A 15,172-nucleotide genomic window follows, 5' to 3' on the forward strand; every position below is an offset into this window, starting at 1 on the left:
GATTGGCAAATCAAACACGAACACAAGTTCAATGAAACGGAAGTTTAATTACATTTTATCTTCAAAAATAATATATATATAGATTATTAACAAAATCCTGATAAAAATCCCTCTTCTCAGTGTTTTCAAAGTATGTGTGTCATCTCTTCAATTGTTATTTTTTTTTTCAATGATTTTTTTCTCGCATTTTATAGGTTCACAAACAATCAAAAACAAATATAATCTACAATAATAAAATACAACCAAGTTACGTAGAATGCCAACTAACATGACTAAAAAGTCCAAATCTAATGCTATGGGTTTCTCTACATATTTGTTGGCTATAAGGCACAGAGATTTTACCTTTCTACCAAGTTTTGAACATTTTTGGATGCCTTTTCTAACAAACTATAATATGAAAGAATAGTCTTTTTGTCAACACATGCAATGAAAATTCAATGTTGTATTTACCTCAGTCTGTTGTCTGAGGCATCCTTTTGTGACTTTCTACTAAATTTTTGTCCAATGTGGAAATTATAAAATTCGACAAAAATACATTAGATACATAAAATGAGTCAGTTTTTCTTTCATAAGAAATTGTCAGGTACATATAAATAAATATGCCATGTAAATTGCACTTTCTTTTAGCAAAAGGAGTTAAATATTCTACCTTCTCATACAATACACATTTTACTCTGAATTGGTTGTGTTTATTTTTTTTTTAGAGAAAATATGTAAGGTACAACTGATGACTTCATAAAAAATTAAAATGAATATGCAGTCTGAATTAAAGAGACAAGAACTTTTCACATCAAAGATTTCAAATAACATTTCAACTCCACTTTTACCAATTAAAGGGAGATAACCAAACTCTTTAGTACAATTTACACAGCGAACAGAAAAATAAGAAATATTTAGAAGTAACATAGGTACAGGATTACTCTACAAACAACAACAAAAAGTCAACTTTTTATGTACACATTTTCAAAATTATTATTCAATTTTTTTGGTCATTTTTTCTACTTGATTTATTTACACTTTTTATGCATCAATGACAGTTCACAAAAAATAAATCTTTTCTGAAAACTGCAATTGATAATTTTGTAAATATCAGTTGAAGGATTGAGTTAATAATCTAACAATCATAATTTTTAAATGAAATATTTTACAGATTTTTTTCTTTCAATCATTGACTGGTTTAATCTTTAAAATCCAGTACAGTAAAATATGATTCAATATTTTTTTTCTCTTTTTTTATAGTGATTTTTCTTGATTTAAAATCTTGAAGGATCTTACCTGTGTAACCCAAAGAACAAGATGACCACATCATTATTTAGTTAATATGTGAAAAAAATATTGTAGAATACAGAAAAAACAACTTTCAAATTATACAGATAATTTTAGAAGATGAGCAGAATAACCCAATAACTCAAAAACATAAGCAAACTGCTGAAACTATAATTTTAAAGTTTTACAGCTTTCATAATAAAATGTCAATATGTGATGCTGGAACATCCCAAAATAATGCTATACATACACTGTGTATTACAAATGATACTACATACAATGCAATGAGACATGATTTTGAACAAAGCCCATATCGCCAAAAGGAAAAAAGATCATACAAAGTCAAAATATCTAACATGCTAATTAATAAAGCCATAAATGCCAAAAAATAAACATCATAGTACTATATTGTTTAACATATTAACATCAGCCTTCTGTCCAGTGGGAAATTTCAGGGATCTACTCCAATTTTGGTTCTCCGGCACTTTCCTTGGCTTGATGGGCCTGGAGTACAGCAACAGCTTCTCTAACCTATAAAAGAAATGTACAATATCAAATACAAAGCTGCATCCACACAGGATGTTGATATCTAATAGGAACCAAAACTGATCTCAAAAAATAACCCCACTGTCAGTGTCAGACCCAGGCTACTCGATGACAATCAATATTTTTTACCCTATTTTATGAAAATGATCCATATAGCAGTGATTTAACTAGCACTCGTCATTTTCGCCATTTACACAAGGATTTTATAAATGACAAAAATTTGAAAAGTGTATAAAAAAATTTCATTCAAAAAGTATCTCAAATAAATTTTTGTCACCTTAAATATAAATGTTGTTAAAAACTGTCAATCAAAAGTTACATTATTTCACCTGGCCTTATGCTCTGACAAGTTTATGACCCCACGCTTGGTAATTACCTGGTCAACCAGGTGTGAAATACATTCTATTGTTGTTAACCTGGCATCCCTGATATGTGCATCATTAATAATCCTTTAAAACAACAATTTATCAATCGTTTGATCATTTGGACTACAAAAGATAATCCCACGGTTCTCACTCAAAATCAGCCGGTTGTTTTCAACCGCCAACAAAAAGCTTCGAGTTGACTCGAGACATTTCCCATTTTCAGTATGTTTAAAATAAAACTTATATATATCCTTATTTTAAGGATTAGTTGTGATAAACAATTTCGATCTTTAATGGCTACCGATCGATATTTACTCCCATATAAAAAAAACCCTTCACGAATCTCGCAACATATATAGCTATCTATTTTTAAAAATTTAAATGCACACAAAGACAATGTCTCAGATGTGTGACTGTCATCTCATGGATTTCAATGAATTTCAACGCAATAACGGACAGTTCGAAAGTATTAATCAACCATAAATATTTATTTTACAATTCTCTTTTCTTCTTGAAACGAAATCACAATGATTATGAACGTCTTCAATTCCACTCATGATCTGGGTTCAAAGGTTACTAAAAAATTACCACCCAGCAGCAAGATATCACGGAGCAACCGCTTACAGAGTGCAACATTCTACAGTTGACTATGCCAATATGGCCAACCTCCTTTCTATCTGTCTAGTTTCTGCGTTACCTTTGGTGACTGAGAGGTGATTTAGTAGGTACAATCTGATCAAGACCTATCTTAGGAACAGGCTCAAGGTTTCATCAATCAATTCTCTTCTAAAGATCTGTCTCCATCCTTCTGATTTGCAGTTTTAGGTTGAAGAGGGCTTTTGAGGTGTGGTGTTTGGCGAAGGACAGGAGGATTTTCTCTTATTAGTTGAGTGTCAGATCATACCATAATAGTAGCTTTTGTCAAATAGTAGCTATTTTTAGACTGAATGCATCAAAGCTTTTTCAGGATGTAAAACTTTTTTCTATCTTACTATTTTTCTAATAGTAACTATTTTATTTTATTAAGTAACAGTGGGAAGATGGTACAATCCCCTCTTCATCAAAGGAGGGGTGGGAGTTGGGGGGGTAATGACAGACAATAGCTTAAAAAAAACACCCATTCATCGAGTGGGAGTAGAATAACAATACCATAAATCAGTAGAGCATGTAACATTCAACAGATTTACAAAACACTGTAATGTAACACTCTACCAAAGGAGATTAAAGCATACTTCACTAATGCAGACAATTAAGGTATCAATACAGACCAGCTAGAGGAAACCACAAATATTGAGGCTTGTTACAGAGTTTTAAAATAGAATATAAATTGCTCTGTATTTTGACCATTGCTAATATAATTAATGATCACAACAATGTGAATCCCTCCAAGTTTTCTCTGTGCTGTATTTTGCGTATGTTACATGCACGAACAGCTGTATTTTGTGTATGTTACATGCACGAACACGGACAACTTTGAAACTATTAATAGTCTAAGATCAACATTTACCATTGCGTTGCAAGTTTAAGTTTTCTATTTAATTTTGAGGGTATAAAAAGAGTCGTTCAAAAATTAAGATTTCTTTTATTTCTGAGGAAAAAAATAGACCAACAGGACCAAATGTGCAGAATACCTTGCTTTGAACAGAACAGTAAGGACTGGAATATTTTCATTTTAGTCAAAAACAGTTTAAGGTGGGCAAGCTTAGGATAAACAGGAATTGGCTGTACAAATATTTTCTATGTTACCTTAGCCTCAAGCGATTCTTTAGACTCCAACATGTGCAACAACTCAGAGTTGTCAATTTCCAGCAACATTCCAGTGATTTTTCCTGCCAAATCTGGGTACATATTCTGGATAAGAGGGAACAATCTCTCTCCTAGCATCTGTTTCTGCTCCTGCTGAGGGGCATCGGCCAACATAGTGGCAGTCAGAGGTTCTTGGCCTTGAACTTGAATGACACCACCTTGAGCTTGTGGCTGAAAAAAATACATAAATAAAAATCAATATTGAGGTTCTATTTATATTTAAAAAAGTTCAGGATGCAATATGAATAATACATAAATTATTTAGTATATACTATATTACCAAAGTTTAAAAAGGGCAATTGAAATTTATAAGTTTCCTCACATTGAGGTGAATAGTAAGCACTGACATCACTTTGTTTATGTTTAATCCCGTCTCTTGATGTTACAATAATTTGTGATTATAAAGTTAAAAAGAAAAGCATGAGACTTGAAAACACCTAGCTTTTAATCATAATTAGTCCCGATGCCTTTCCAACCCATTTTTTTTTAATCGCATGTTTATACCTAAAGATAATGTAGGATGACAATCTACACCTTTGAAATATTATGTTGTTAAAATCTATTATGATAAATAACAATTCAAAAATGCAATCAGTGAATTTTTCAATACAAGAATGAAGATTGACAGCTTTTATAATACCTGGGACATGACCATGTTCTGTCCACCTGGCTGGTTTCTCATTTGGATGGTACCCTTATATCTATTGGCCTGGTTAGCCGGTACACCTGCTGGGGCAGCTACTGGTGGTCTGCCTGGCACAGGTTGTGGCATACGGTTAGGCTGCCCAGCAGCAGCAGATTGTCCAGTGATTGGTCTGGCATTCATACCACCTCGGATGTTAGCCTGACCAGGTTGTCTAGCACCCGCAGCAGCAGGCTGGGCAGCTCCTCTGACTTGTGGTCCAGATGGCATGTTTTGGAAGCCTGCAAAACAAAAAGGAATCACTTATCCACATGTTTAAAGAAGATATTGTGATACTTGCAAATGAAAGACAATCAAAATAGCTAATATTCAGTTTCATGTACTACACCCTACCTGGGTTAAATTTGTCCACACGGACATGACAATCTAATACATGAACAAAAACAAATTAAAAAACCCATGAATCATTATTGCTCAGTTTCATGCCCAAAAAACAACTTCTAATACTGTTCTGAATTTAAGCTTTGGAAATGCATAGACCTAACTCTTCTCAACAAGATAAGCATTTGATACATACAATATAATTACTACTAAAAGTATTCCCTATCATGTACCTTGCATAAAGCAGTATTAACTTAAGCAAATACTCCTAAACATTTGCAAAGAGAATATTTGTTTGCTAAAGTAGGATCAGTGAATTTTTTTTCATGAAAATTTTGCAACAGAAAACGAGTGTGATTTGTGAAGAAACTTACCACTAGCTGGGGTAGGCTGTCTAAGTTGAGTTTGCCATCTGGGACTGGCTCTCATCTGTGGTACCTGAGTTGGAGTGTAGAAGTTTCTCTGGCCAGGTGTCATGGTGGGCAGAATGTAACCTGGTCCTGATGGGAACATCTGACTCATCATACCTGTTGGCTGACCCTAGGAATACATTAAAATTTATAATTATTAGGGATGGAATTGAAGAGAATACTTTCTAAGTTTCCATTACAATATGGTGCCTTGTCTAATACATCAACATGTCATTTTCAATCCTCATATCTTAACTCGTATCAATAAATGAATGAATGCCAATTAGACACCCACAAGACCTACAGCCACAACCAATGCTTGTTTTAACTTTTCACTGGTTTGATACAAAGATCTAATACAATTTAGTCACATAACCATTCCATACATATAACTAGCATGTTTAGTTCAAAGACTGAAAATTATATGACTTTTATTCATTGCCATTCAGACATTACATTATAACGAAAATATAATTTCAAATTATCTCTGTAGGTGGCACACAGTTAAGTTGGCACCTTTAAGTGTAAGTGTTGGTAAGAATCAGGCAAAATGGGGAAAATCAGAAACATACATGTCAAAACCCCACTGATTTGACAGTAAAATATCGCTCAAGGATAATTTCTTTATTCAAAAAGACCCTCATTTGATCTCTGCATCATTGGATTTGCTCAGAAATTTTTCAACAGAATGTTAGAAAAAATGAAGTTTTTGACAGAGTTATCTGCCCAAGAAATGTTCATTTTCAGAGCATTTCAATGAAATTATAAGTCAATGCATAACACATGATATGGAAAATCTTGTCTTTTTTCCTGGATGCAAAAAGACAAATTAAGCTTTCAAAATGGTTTGATTTTTCATACCTTGTTTTACTCGCTGCCCGATTCTTACAGAGACTGACTCTTAAATCATAAGATTCATGGGGACTAAAATGATTTTACCTGCATTCTCAGACTACTCATACGCTGCATGTACTGTGAAGCAAGATGGGCCTTTCTGTCCTCCTTACGCTGAGCGAGGGCAACATACAAAGGCTTGGCAACTACAATTCTACCATTCATCTCTGTAACAGCCTTGGTAGCTTCCTCAGGTGAACTGAAGCATACAAAGCCAAAGCCCTTTGATCTACCTCCTTCTGTCATCACCTATACAACAAATAATGATGGAATAATAAAAAATAGTTCAAGTAACACTGGTTTTCAAGTTCAACTAACTACAAATGTATGTAAAAATTATAAATTTTCTCCTCTATAGGTGCACCTCCTCAATAAGTATAAAAACATGGTGTAAAATTTGTATAATATTGGTTCAATACTTTTTGGTTCAGATTACACTCAGTACCCCTTAGTGTGACAGAAAAGCAGTCAAGCATTAACTAGACCTGTTATCATTATTGATGACTATTTCTTTTTTATGAAAGTAGAAATCATTGAGGTTATTATTCTACTTTCACAGTGATGAAAGTTCAGGAAGAAAATGTTTCTTCTGGAATTAAAAAATAATAATACAGATGAAACTCCCCTTTTCAGTGGGAAGATGGAATTTGAAATATGTGAATTCTTAAAGGAAATTTAATGTTGTTTAATATACAAGATTTTCAAAACTCCTACATAAAATTAGATATGAAAATAACTGCTTTTAATTCAGAAATTTTAGTAACTGGTCTAAATCACTATTTCTTTTACCAGAAAGAATGTTCTAAATTCACTTTTATAGTACCACTAAAGTATGCATTTTTTTTTAAAATACAGTATGATTTTCAGTGCAGCAATTCAACTACAAATGTTAATAGTACAAAGGAGAAATTACCAATTCATACCCAGCTTTGGTGAAAATTTCATTTTTTTCTCAAACGCTAAAAGGATGACCAAAACATACAGCAGATTATTGTTACATACCAAATAATAATTCAATGAAATGACAATAATTTCAACAACTATGAAAGAACTAGTATGAAAATATGAGATTCAAAAATTTTTTTATTGAAAAATAATAATAATAATAATAATAAAAAATAGTCCAGGCTTTGAACATAAATGCTTTTTCTGTTATTCCCATATATCAGTGTTCTAGGATTTTTCAGAAATTGAGGTTTCCTCGGGAAAATCCATATAAAATCAACTTTCCCACAGTCAATGACTGCCTTCCTTACAAAACAAATCCTTACAGCATATGAAGTTTTCAACTTGCCACAGGAAAGTGTAACTAAGTACCTAACTTTCCCTGACCCAAATTTCACTTGTCCCGGATACCAGGAAATAGGAATCCTAGAACACTGATATATGCATTTTATACTTAAAATTTTTTGCTAGCCCTTTCAACTAGCGGAATTCTGCTAAAAAGTGGAAAAAATCATTCCTGAAATTACCTTAGCACTGGTTATAGTACCAAACTGAGAGAACTCTTTTCTAAGTCTTTCATCGTCAATATTGTCATCCAAATTCTTCACATACAGGTTGACTCCCTGGTATCTGTTAATTCTCTCCATTCTGATTCTCTCAAATTTGTCCTTGAGCTCAGCCTGTCTTTCAGCCTTTTTCTGTGCTCTGCCGGCAAATAGGGTTTTCTCGTGGAAGACTTTACCGTTAAGATCATCAACAGCCTAAAAATATTTTCCCAATAAATTTAAATTGATTTTTTTAGCTTGATCTGAGGATTTACTCTTAAAATAATCAAAGTGCTGCTAGTACTGGAGGCTTTTGATTCTTGTGAAAATTGTAGCATGAAGAAAATTTTAAAGAATACATAAGGTAAATTAAAACTATCATCATACATAGCATTTTTCATATTATTTAGAACTATTTTTCATAATACATATTAAATGAATGTAAATCAATACTATTGATTTCTGAAGTATAAACTGTAATCAATAGTTAAAAAGAATCCAACTTCACACACATTTACAAATTTTGTTCAATTTCACCTTTTTCCCAAATTTTAAAACATGTCCAAAAGTTAGTTAGCATTTACATTCTTTATCTTTATTAACAGTGCATTTATCCTACACTGAAATTAAAATTAAATAAAAAGAAACTTCAGCTTAAGAAAATAATTTTCCACTGCACATCAGATTCAAAAAAAAATTATACACAGATTATCAATTTGTACTTTCCTGCCAATTTTACTTGGTTTAAATCATTGTTATTCACTTCCTGTTTATCAATTGGTGAAATATTAATGATAGAATGGAGATTTTTACTGATTAATGTGTTAAATGGAACATTCTTAACACATTTAATACTTCTTGACACACTACTGCAATAACTAAATTCCCTAAATGCAAATTTATCACTCAATACCATTCATGGCCAAAAAGGAGTCACTCATATCTTCAGTTGATCTGAAGACTAGACCTTCATTTTATTTACAGAAACAATTGAATATTATTGAGCTGAATAATTGGCAGAAACATATTTACTGGATATAAAAGAGGTATTGAATGATGTTAAATGAATTGCATTTGCACTATATTTTTATGTAGTGTTCAGAAATTGTAGGGAAGTACCAGTGATGAACCAGCAACAATGTCCAAAAAAAGGTATGGTCCTTGTAAACATAAGGAGAAACACTGGTCCATCAAAAAATTATGACATAACTTAATCAGAAATTTATAAATGTAATTATTTCAGCCTTTAAATTTATTGTGTATGCTAGTTTAAGGAGACAAACTGAATACCTTTTCAGCACTCTCAGGTTCTTCAAAGCTTACAAATCCAAAGCCACGGCTTTTCCCATTAATGTCTGTCATTATCTGTCAAAATAAAACAAGCAAGAACAATCAGCATTTGTTAAAACTTTTGATTGCATGTAGTTTGAATACTTTTTTTTTAAATATGTCACTGATAGCATTGTGTTACTTGAGTATTAAATGTAGATATGAACAGATTTTCAATACCAAGCAGGGAACTACAATGAATTTGACTGAATATTTGATGCAGCAACCTGTGTTAATTTACTAAAGTCATTTCACTTGAAAATTTCACAATTATTAAGGAAGTTTTGAGTTGCAAAAAAAATAAAAAATGGCTTGGTGAATGTTGACATTTTTCATCCCAGGGGGTTAATGTTTCTTATATTCACCATATCCATTCTCACTTTATGGTCATTAAAATATTTTTTTTAAATGAACTAAAAAATAAATTAAGTTGCTTGCTGAACAGAGTCATGGCGAAATTCATCGGACCGTCGGATATGACCGATACTTTTAGCCACCAGTCCAGTAAAATTTGTGTGATTTCAGGACCCAATGTCCAGTACATTTTTTCATTAGACACGACTCAACCAGAACTTCCTGTTTAAAGATGGCATCCGAATCCAGGCAAATTTAAATTTGATTTTTTAGTCTGGCAGATTTTGTTAGGTTGCTGAACAAATGTCTGACAGGATGAAAAATGATTTCTCCAAGTCTGTGAACAAACTTTGACAATGAAATGCAGAGTTGAAATGTCCCATACCTTCACACTGAGGAGTTTGCCGTATGGATCAAATAGATCTTTCAACTCCTCCTCACCCATTTCATCACTAAAGTTCTTGATGTACACGTTATTAAACTTCTTCATCTTGTCACCAAGAATTTCCAGACGTTCTCTTCGGTTCATAAATCTTCCTACAAACCTATCAAAAACATGTGTACAAGGATTAGATTAAAGATACATGTTTCTAATTGACTATGCATAAAAACTTCACTTGTGAGGGAGGGGGGAACAAAATTCGACAATCTGATGTATAAAATACACTATAAAAACAAGAGTTGTTAAGTAATGGTAAAATCCTGAAAAAGTGGAATTCTGTCTAAAAATGGAGAAAGATTATGTCTGTGAACCACAGAATAATTGCCATTACTACTTTCAATAAAACACTTTCAGACCAAGAAATTCATAGTGAAACCTTACACTTTCTTTTGGTTGAGCAACATGCCATTGACCTTGTCAATAGCATTTCTTGCAGCCTCTTCAGTCTCAAAGTGTACAAATCCGTAACCACGTGACCCATGCTCATCACACACAATCTGAAACAATGAGTCAACTTGATAAAATGTCCAATGAAAAATATCTATAATAAGTAATTCAAATTTACATGGTCAAAAGCAAATCAATTTATTTACATTTTTCAGACAACAAAAAAAAAGAATTTTAGTAAATTTATTTAAAGTGAGAACTAATGCAGGCACGCACTGTTCCCTAACAAATTCAAAAAATATTTACCTTGCAAGACAATATATTTCCAAAGGCTGAGAAGGTATCATACAAAGCCTTGTTGTCAATACTTTTGTCCAGGTTCTTGATGAACACATTTCCTACTCCAGATTTTCTCAGGGATGGATCTCTTTGTGACCACATGATTCTTATGGGACGACCTTTGATGGTGTCAAAGTTCATAGTGTCAAGGGCTCTCTCAGCTGAAAAAAATAAAGGTCAAGCATCCTGATGTGTGTATGTGACAGAAAAAAACTAAAAGGTTATCAAATTTATTAAAAAATTTCATGTTAAAAGTGAAAAGGTCAATTTTCCTATTAACAGTTTGGGAACAAGTCCTGAAATAAAGGTTACATGTAACCCTACATACAGGTATGGTGTTTTTTTACTATTATATAATATGAAAAGTTTTGAAAATGTACTGATTTTTTAGCTAAAAGTGGGTATATTTATTTTATTTATTAATTATATTTCAACTATCTTTTCTTAATAGAAGAAAGAATACTTCTTACTCAATCTATTAAGTTCCGGACTGAAACAATGCAGATTTTCCAGCCCTTCTTTGGGTCTGAATTCAACCACATTCCCAGAAAGAAATATGCTAGATATCTCATTAATAACAGCAGTGAAATTCCCAATTATTTCTTTTAAACGTCATCTTAAGATTTCAACTTCATTAAAAGGGAAATTTGTATGATACTCAAAATCCTGTATCCACTCTTCAACTGGTATCAAATTCGTCGTCCAGAGGTCACATCATGAACTTTAATATTATCAATTGTAATGATCCTCATCAAGAATTTTAACTATTTTTAAAATCATTGGCTTCATTTCCCAAAATCACAATTTATTCGCTCTTTATCCATATTCAATACGCCTTTGGTCATTTCCCAAAATAATTCCCATTCCTTATCCTTTAGCAAGAAACAGCATAAGGTTAGTACTGAAGTTGGAGAGCACTAGGCCATATTTAACATAATTCTTTCAACGAAAAAACTTAAATAAATAAAACAAAAAGTCATATCTCACCATCAGCTGGCTGCTGAAAGTTGACATATGCGTAGCCAAGTGAACGTCTTGTGATCATGTCTCGGCAAACACGGATACTGAGAACTGGGCCTGCTGAAGAAAATTTCTCGAACAACATAGCTTCTGTGACATCTGGGTGAAGATCTCCTACATAAAGGGAAGCCATCGGGTAGCTTGGACCAGCTGGGTTGATTGCAGTCATCTTGAGAGGTTATGAAAATATGGCGGTGTTGATTCGCTAGAAGAAATGTCAATTTTTTTCGTCTCTGTTCAGGAACAAACCTACCGTTTCAGTAGACTTTTTTTACAGTTTTAAGTTACTTTTTCTATTTTTTTGTATTTTTTATATGTTTTTCCACTTAATTTCTTCCAGGATTGGTGTTGTGTGAGAGAACGGATCGCACACAACACACGGTAACCTCACGATTCGAGAAGAGGGATGGAAAAGGCAGATTACCGCAACTTAAATATCAAAACGTGCCGGATATTCCTCCGACAAAATAGTTTATGATGTACAAACGTCATACACGTTCAAATGATTTCCAATCTTAACATCACATTTTTATTATTTGTTTTTTTAAGTATAAATGAAATTGTTGAGATAGTTGATCACTATTTTTTAAAATAATTAAAGTTTTTCAACTTAAAATTCCCACATTTTTTCGTATTGTGACGCAAAAAATTAATACGCGGTCTGTGTTATCTCCCTTAGAACATTCCACGTGTCTTGTGCTCAAATACCTTGAGGGTCTAAAGGGTGCCACGTGTGATAAGCTGTTTGTTGAGATCGACATTTTACGGAATAAACATTTCTTTTATGTTATCAAACTTGAAAGTTGAAAAGGAAATATATCCGTGACATTTCAATTTTCATTTTGACCCGATGATATGCGTTAATTATCATTCTGTTTTTATTTTCAATTCACTTTGCAACTCTCAAAATGCCCAAATAATTTCAAATTAATTGAAGTAAAAATAATCTTATATACAATGTACATTTTCCTAGCTTATCGAGTTAAGGGGAATCTTATTTGAGACCGATAAATTGATTATTTACCGAATTCGCTTTATTAAGTAAATTTTGTCTTCGATCGTTGATGATTTATCCCTTCACAGATCACAAACACTAGTAATTAAAGAGAACCAAGATTTGCGCGATAATCAAAAGAATATATTCCAAGGCCGATAAAGACTATTCAGGAAAACAGACACATACAACAAGAAAGAGAATGTGACAAACAAAAAAAAAAGCAAACAAAAAAAACACACAAACGAAGAAATTTAAATTTGTGCCCTTTTCTATTTGTAGATCAATTTTAATTTTTAGAAATTAGGCGATAGATTCGTCACCGAGAAAAACGAATTGCGCATGTTCTAGAATTAGGCTGGGAACCTTTAAATGACTTCCTTGATAGACAAAGCGTGTCGTACTGTCAATATTTACTCAATGACCGCGGATGGGAGACTGTAAAGTAGTGTTGAACGAGGTGCGTCCTACTTCCTCCTTCGAATGGCCTTACTTTCCCCACATCAAATCTGTTTTTGAGAACGTTGGACTTGATTCACGTTTTGGTGCGGATAATTTTAACATCAACTTCAATGTTTTCATGGGCTAGTATTCAAATCAATCTACCTTGTCTCAATGCAAGCAATCCTACAGAGGGACATATGACAGCGATACATTTTTTGGTACCTCGCAAGTTCTGATTTTGAAGGATTAGTGCCGCACTAATGCATTATGGTTAAACCGTAACTTAAATCGGTCTCGTCTGAAACATTCTTATGATTGTGAACTCTGTTCTGGTCATCGAACGGAAGATTTGCGACAGTTCATTTTAGAATGTGCGGCCTATGCAGATGTAATTAATTGCATTTTATCATACACTGATGATGGATATTTGAATGTGAAACTTTCAGAAGAAGAATTTCAATGAGCAGTTAATCAACTCATTTTGTCATTCAGTTGAATTTATGCATGTACATATTGTCATCTTTAATCTTGTCACTTTTAACTTTATTTTAATCCATACTTTATTGGTGGAAATATATTAACCAATTGAACTTCCATACCCTTGATAATCTCAAAAGTTCCAACCATATCTGCACTAATTTTTCTATATTGTTATGTTGGTTGTCCTAGATTCTTAAGTGTTAGTCTCGGTAAGAAACAGGCAGTAGGTGAAACCATTTTGAAATTGTAATTTGACTATTTGCACCATCAGAAGCAAGGAAATAGGAGAACATTGTTCATATCATTTTGGTAATTTGAGTTATGACTTCACTGAAATGCACTAGAAATTAATATTATTTCAAGGGCAGAAAACTCTATCAAAAACCACAATATTCTAACATTCTATAGAAAATTTTCTGAGCAAATCCAGTGATGCAGGAACAAATAATGGTCTTTTCAAATAGAGAAAGCGTCCTTAAGTAAAATTATACTTTCAGATTGGTGTTTTTTACGTGCATGTTTCTGATTTTTCAAATTTTGCCTGATTCTTACAAGTACTTACACTTATGTCTCTTCCTATATCTAATATGTTGTATCTCCCTGATAACTTTGGTTGCTCTTCTCTGCAAATTTTCTAATAATACTGCCTCTCTTTTGTTTGCAACTGACCAGACTGTACTACTATCTACTCCAACAATGGTCTAACCACACTCACTAATTTGAATGATCGGTTAATAAGTCCCAGTTTTTGGTTTGCTTTGTTGACTTGTTTGTTTATGTTCTTTTGAAAGTTGAGCTTGTCATTTTCAATAATTTCCTGATCTTCTATTCCTTTTGTGTGTGTGTGTGTGTGTGTGTGTGTGTGTGTGTGTGTGTTTTATTATATTTTATAACCACAGCCCATATATGCTCCAAGATGGAGGTGTTTAAATTTTGGCATTAAATTTTAGTAACCATGACCAATATCTCTAAAGGCTGTCTTTCTACACAGCCAAATGTGCCACATATGATAATCATATGGTTATCCAATTATTAATATGATAGCCATATGATATTTAATATATGTATATATAATTGTCATATACTAATTTTGGCTTGAAAACATATGATAACCAAATTTTTGTGAGAAACATATGATTATTATATTATAATCATGGGTCAATCATATGTAAACTGAAACATATGATTATCATATGAAAAATATGTGATGCAAACCATTTCATTCTCATGGACGGCATATTTACCTGTGTATTGAGTATCATTTACAGGTGCAAAAGTTGGGTGTCATCTGCGAATAGTTTGATTATATACTCTATTGTATCTGGGAGATTAATCATATATATGTTGATTAATATAGGGCCTAGAATACTATCAATTGGTTACCATTTATTACTTCAGTACTTGCTGAGCTTTCAACTTTCGCCCACTTTACAGTACTCGCTGTTTCCCTTCTTTCAAAAAAAATCTTCTATCCATGGACATAGACTTCCTTTTATACCATTACCTTTAACATATGTATATAGCCGTTTATGTGGAACTGTGTCAAAAGCCTTGAAGTCTAGGTATATCACAGCTATTGAGT

General features: G+C 32.7%; 1 protein-coding gene across 1 annotated transcript; it reads right to left on the reverse strand.

Moving 5' to 3' along the window:
* Positions 1-27: 27 nt before the first annotated feature.
* Positions 28-12,089, reverse strand: LOC148598742 (polyadenylate-binding protein 4-like). The gene is made up of 11 exons (XM_088560797.1): positions 11,640-12,089; positions 10,620-10,813; positions 10,308-10,423; positions 9,870-10,029; positions 9,092-9,166; positions 7,784-8,017; positions 6,357-6,560; positions 5,382-5,547; positions 4,624-4,907; positions 3,924-4,154; positions 28-1,797 (listed from the first exon to the last, which is right to left on the reverse strand). Exons 1-11 carry the CDS (start codon positions 11,839-11,841, stop codon positions 1,726-1,728), a joined length of 1,938 nt encoding a protein of 645 aa, XP_088416923.1. The 5' UTR covers positions 11,842-12,089; the 3' UTR covers positions 28-1,725.
* Positions 12,090-15,172: the final 3,083 nt, after the last annotated feature.

This window comes from Perna viridis, chromosome 14 (assembly GCF_037379345.1).
Source record: "Perna viridis isolate PV_CMFRI_1.1 ecotype Kerala chromosome 14, ASM3737934v1, whole genome shotgun sequence".
Lineage (NCBI taxonomy): Eukaryota > Metazoa > Mollusca > Bivalvia > Mytilida > Mytilidae > Perna > Perna viridis.

Coding starts and splice junctions, on each gene's coding strand:
- LOC148598742 (XM_088560797.1), bottom strand. CDS start 11,841: ATGACTGCAATCAACCCAGCTGGTCCAAGCTACCCGATGGCTTCCCTT. Junction 10,030..10,307: donor TTGCTCAACCAAAAGAAAGT/GTAAGGTTTCAC, acceptor TGTTTTTGATAG/GTTTGTAGGAAGATTTATGA. Junction 4,908..5,381: donor ACAGCCTACCCCAGCTAGTG/GTAAGTTTCTTC, acceptor TTTGTTTTGCAG/GCTTCCAAAACATGCCATCT.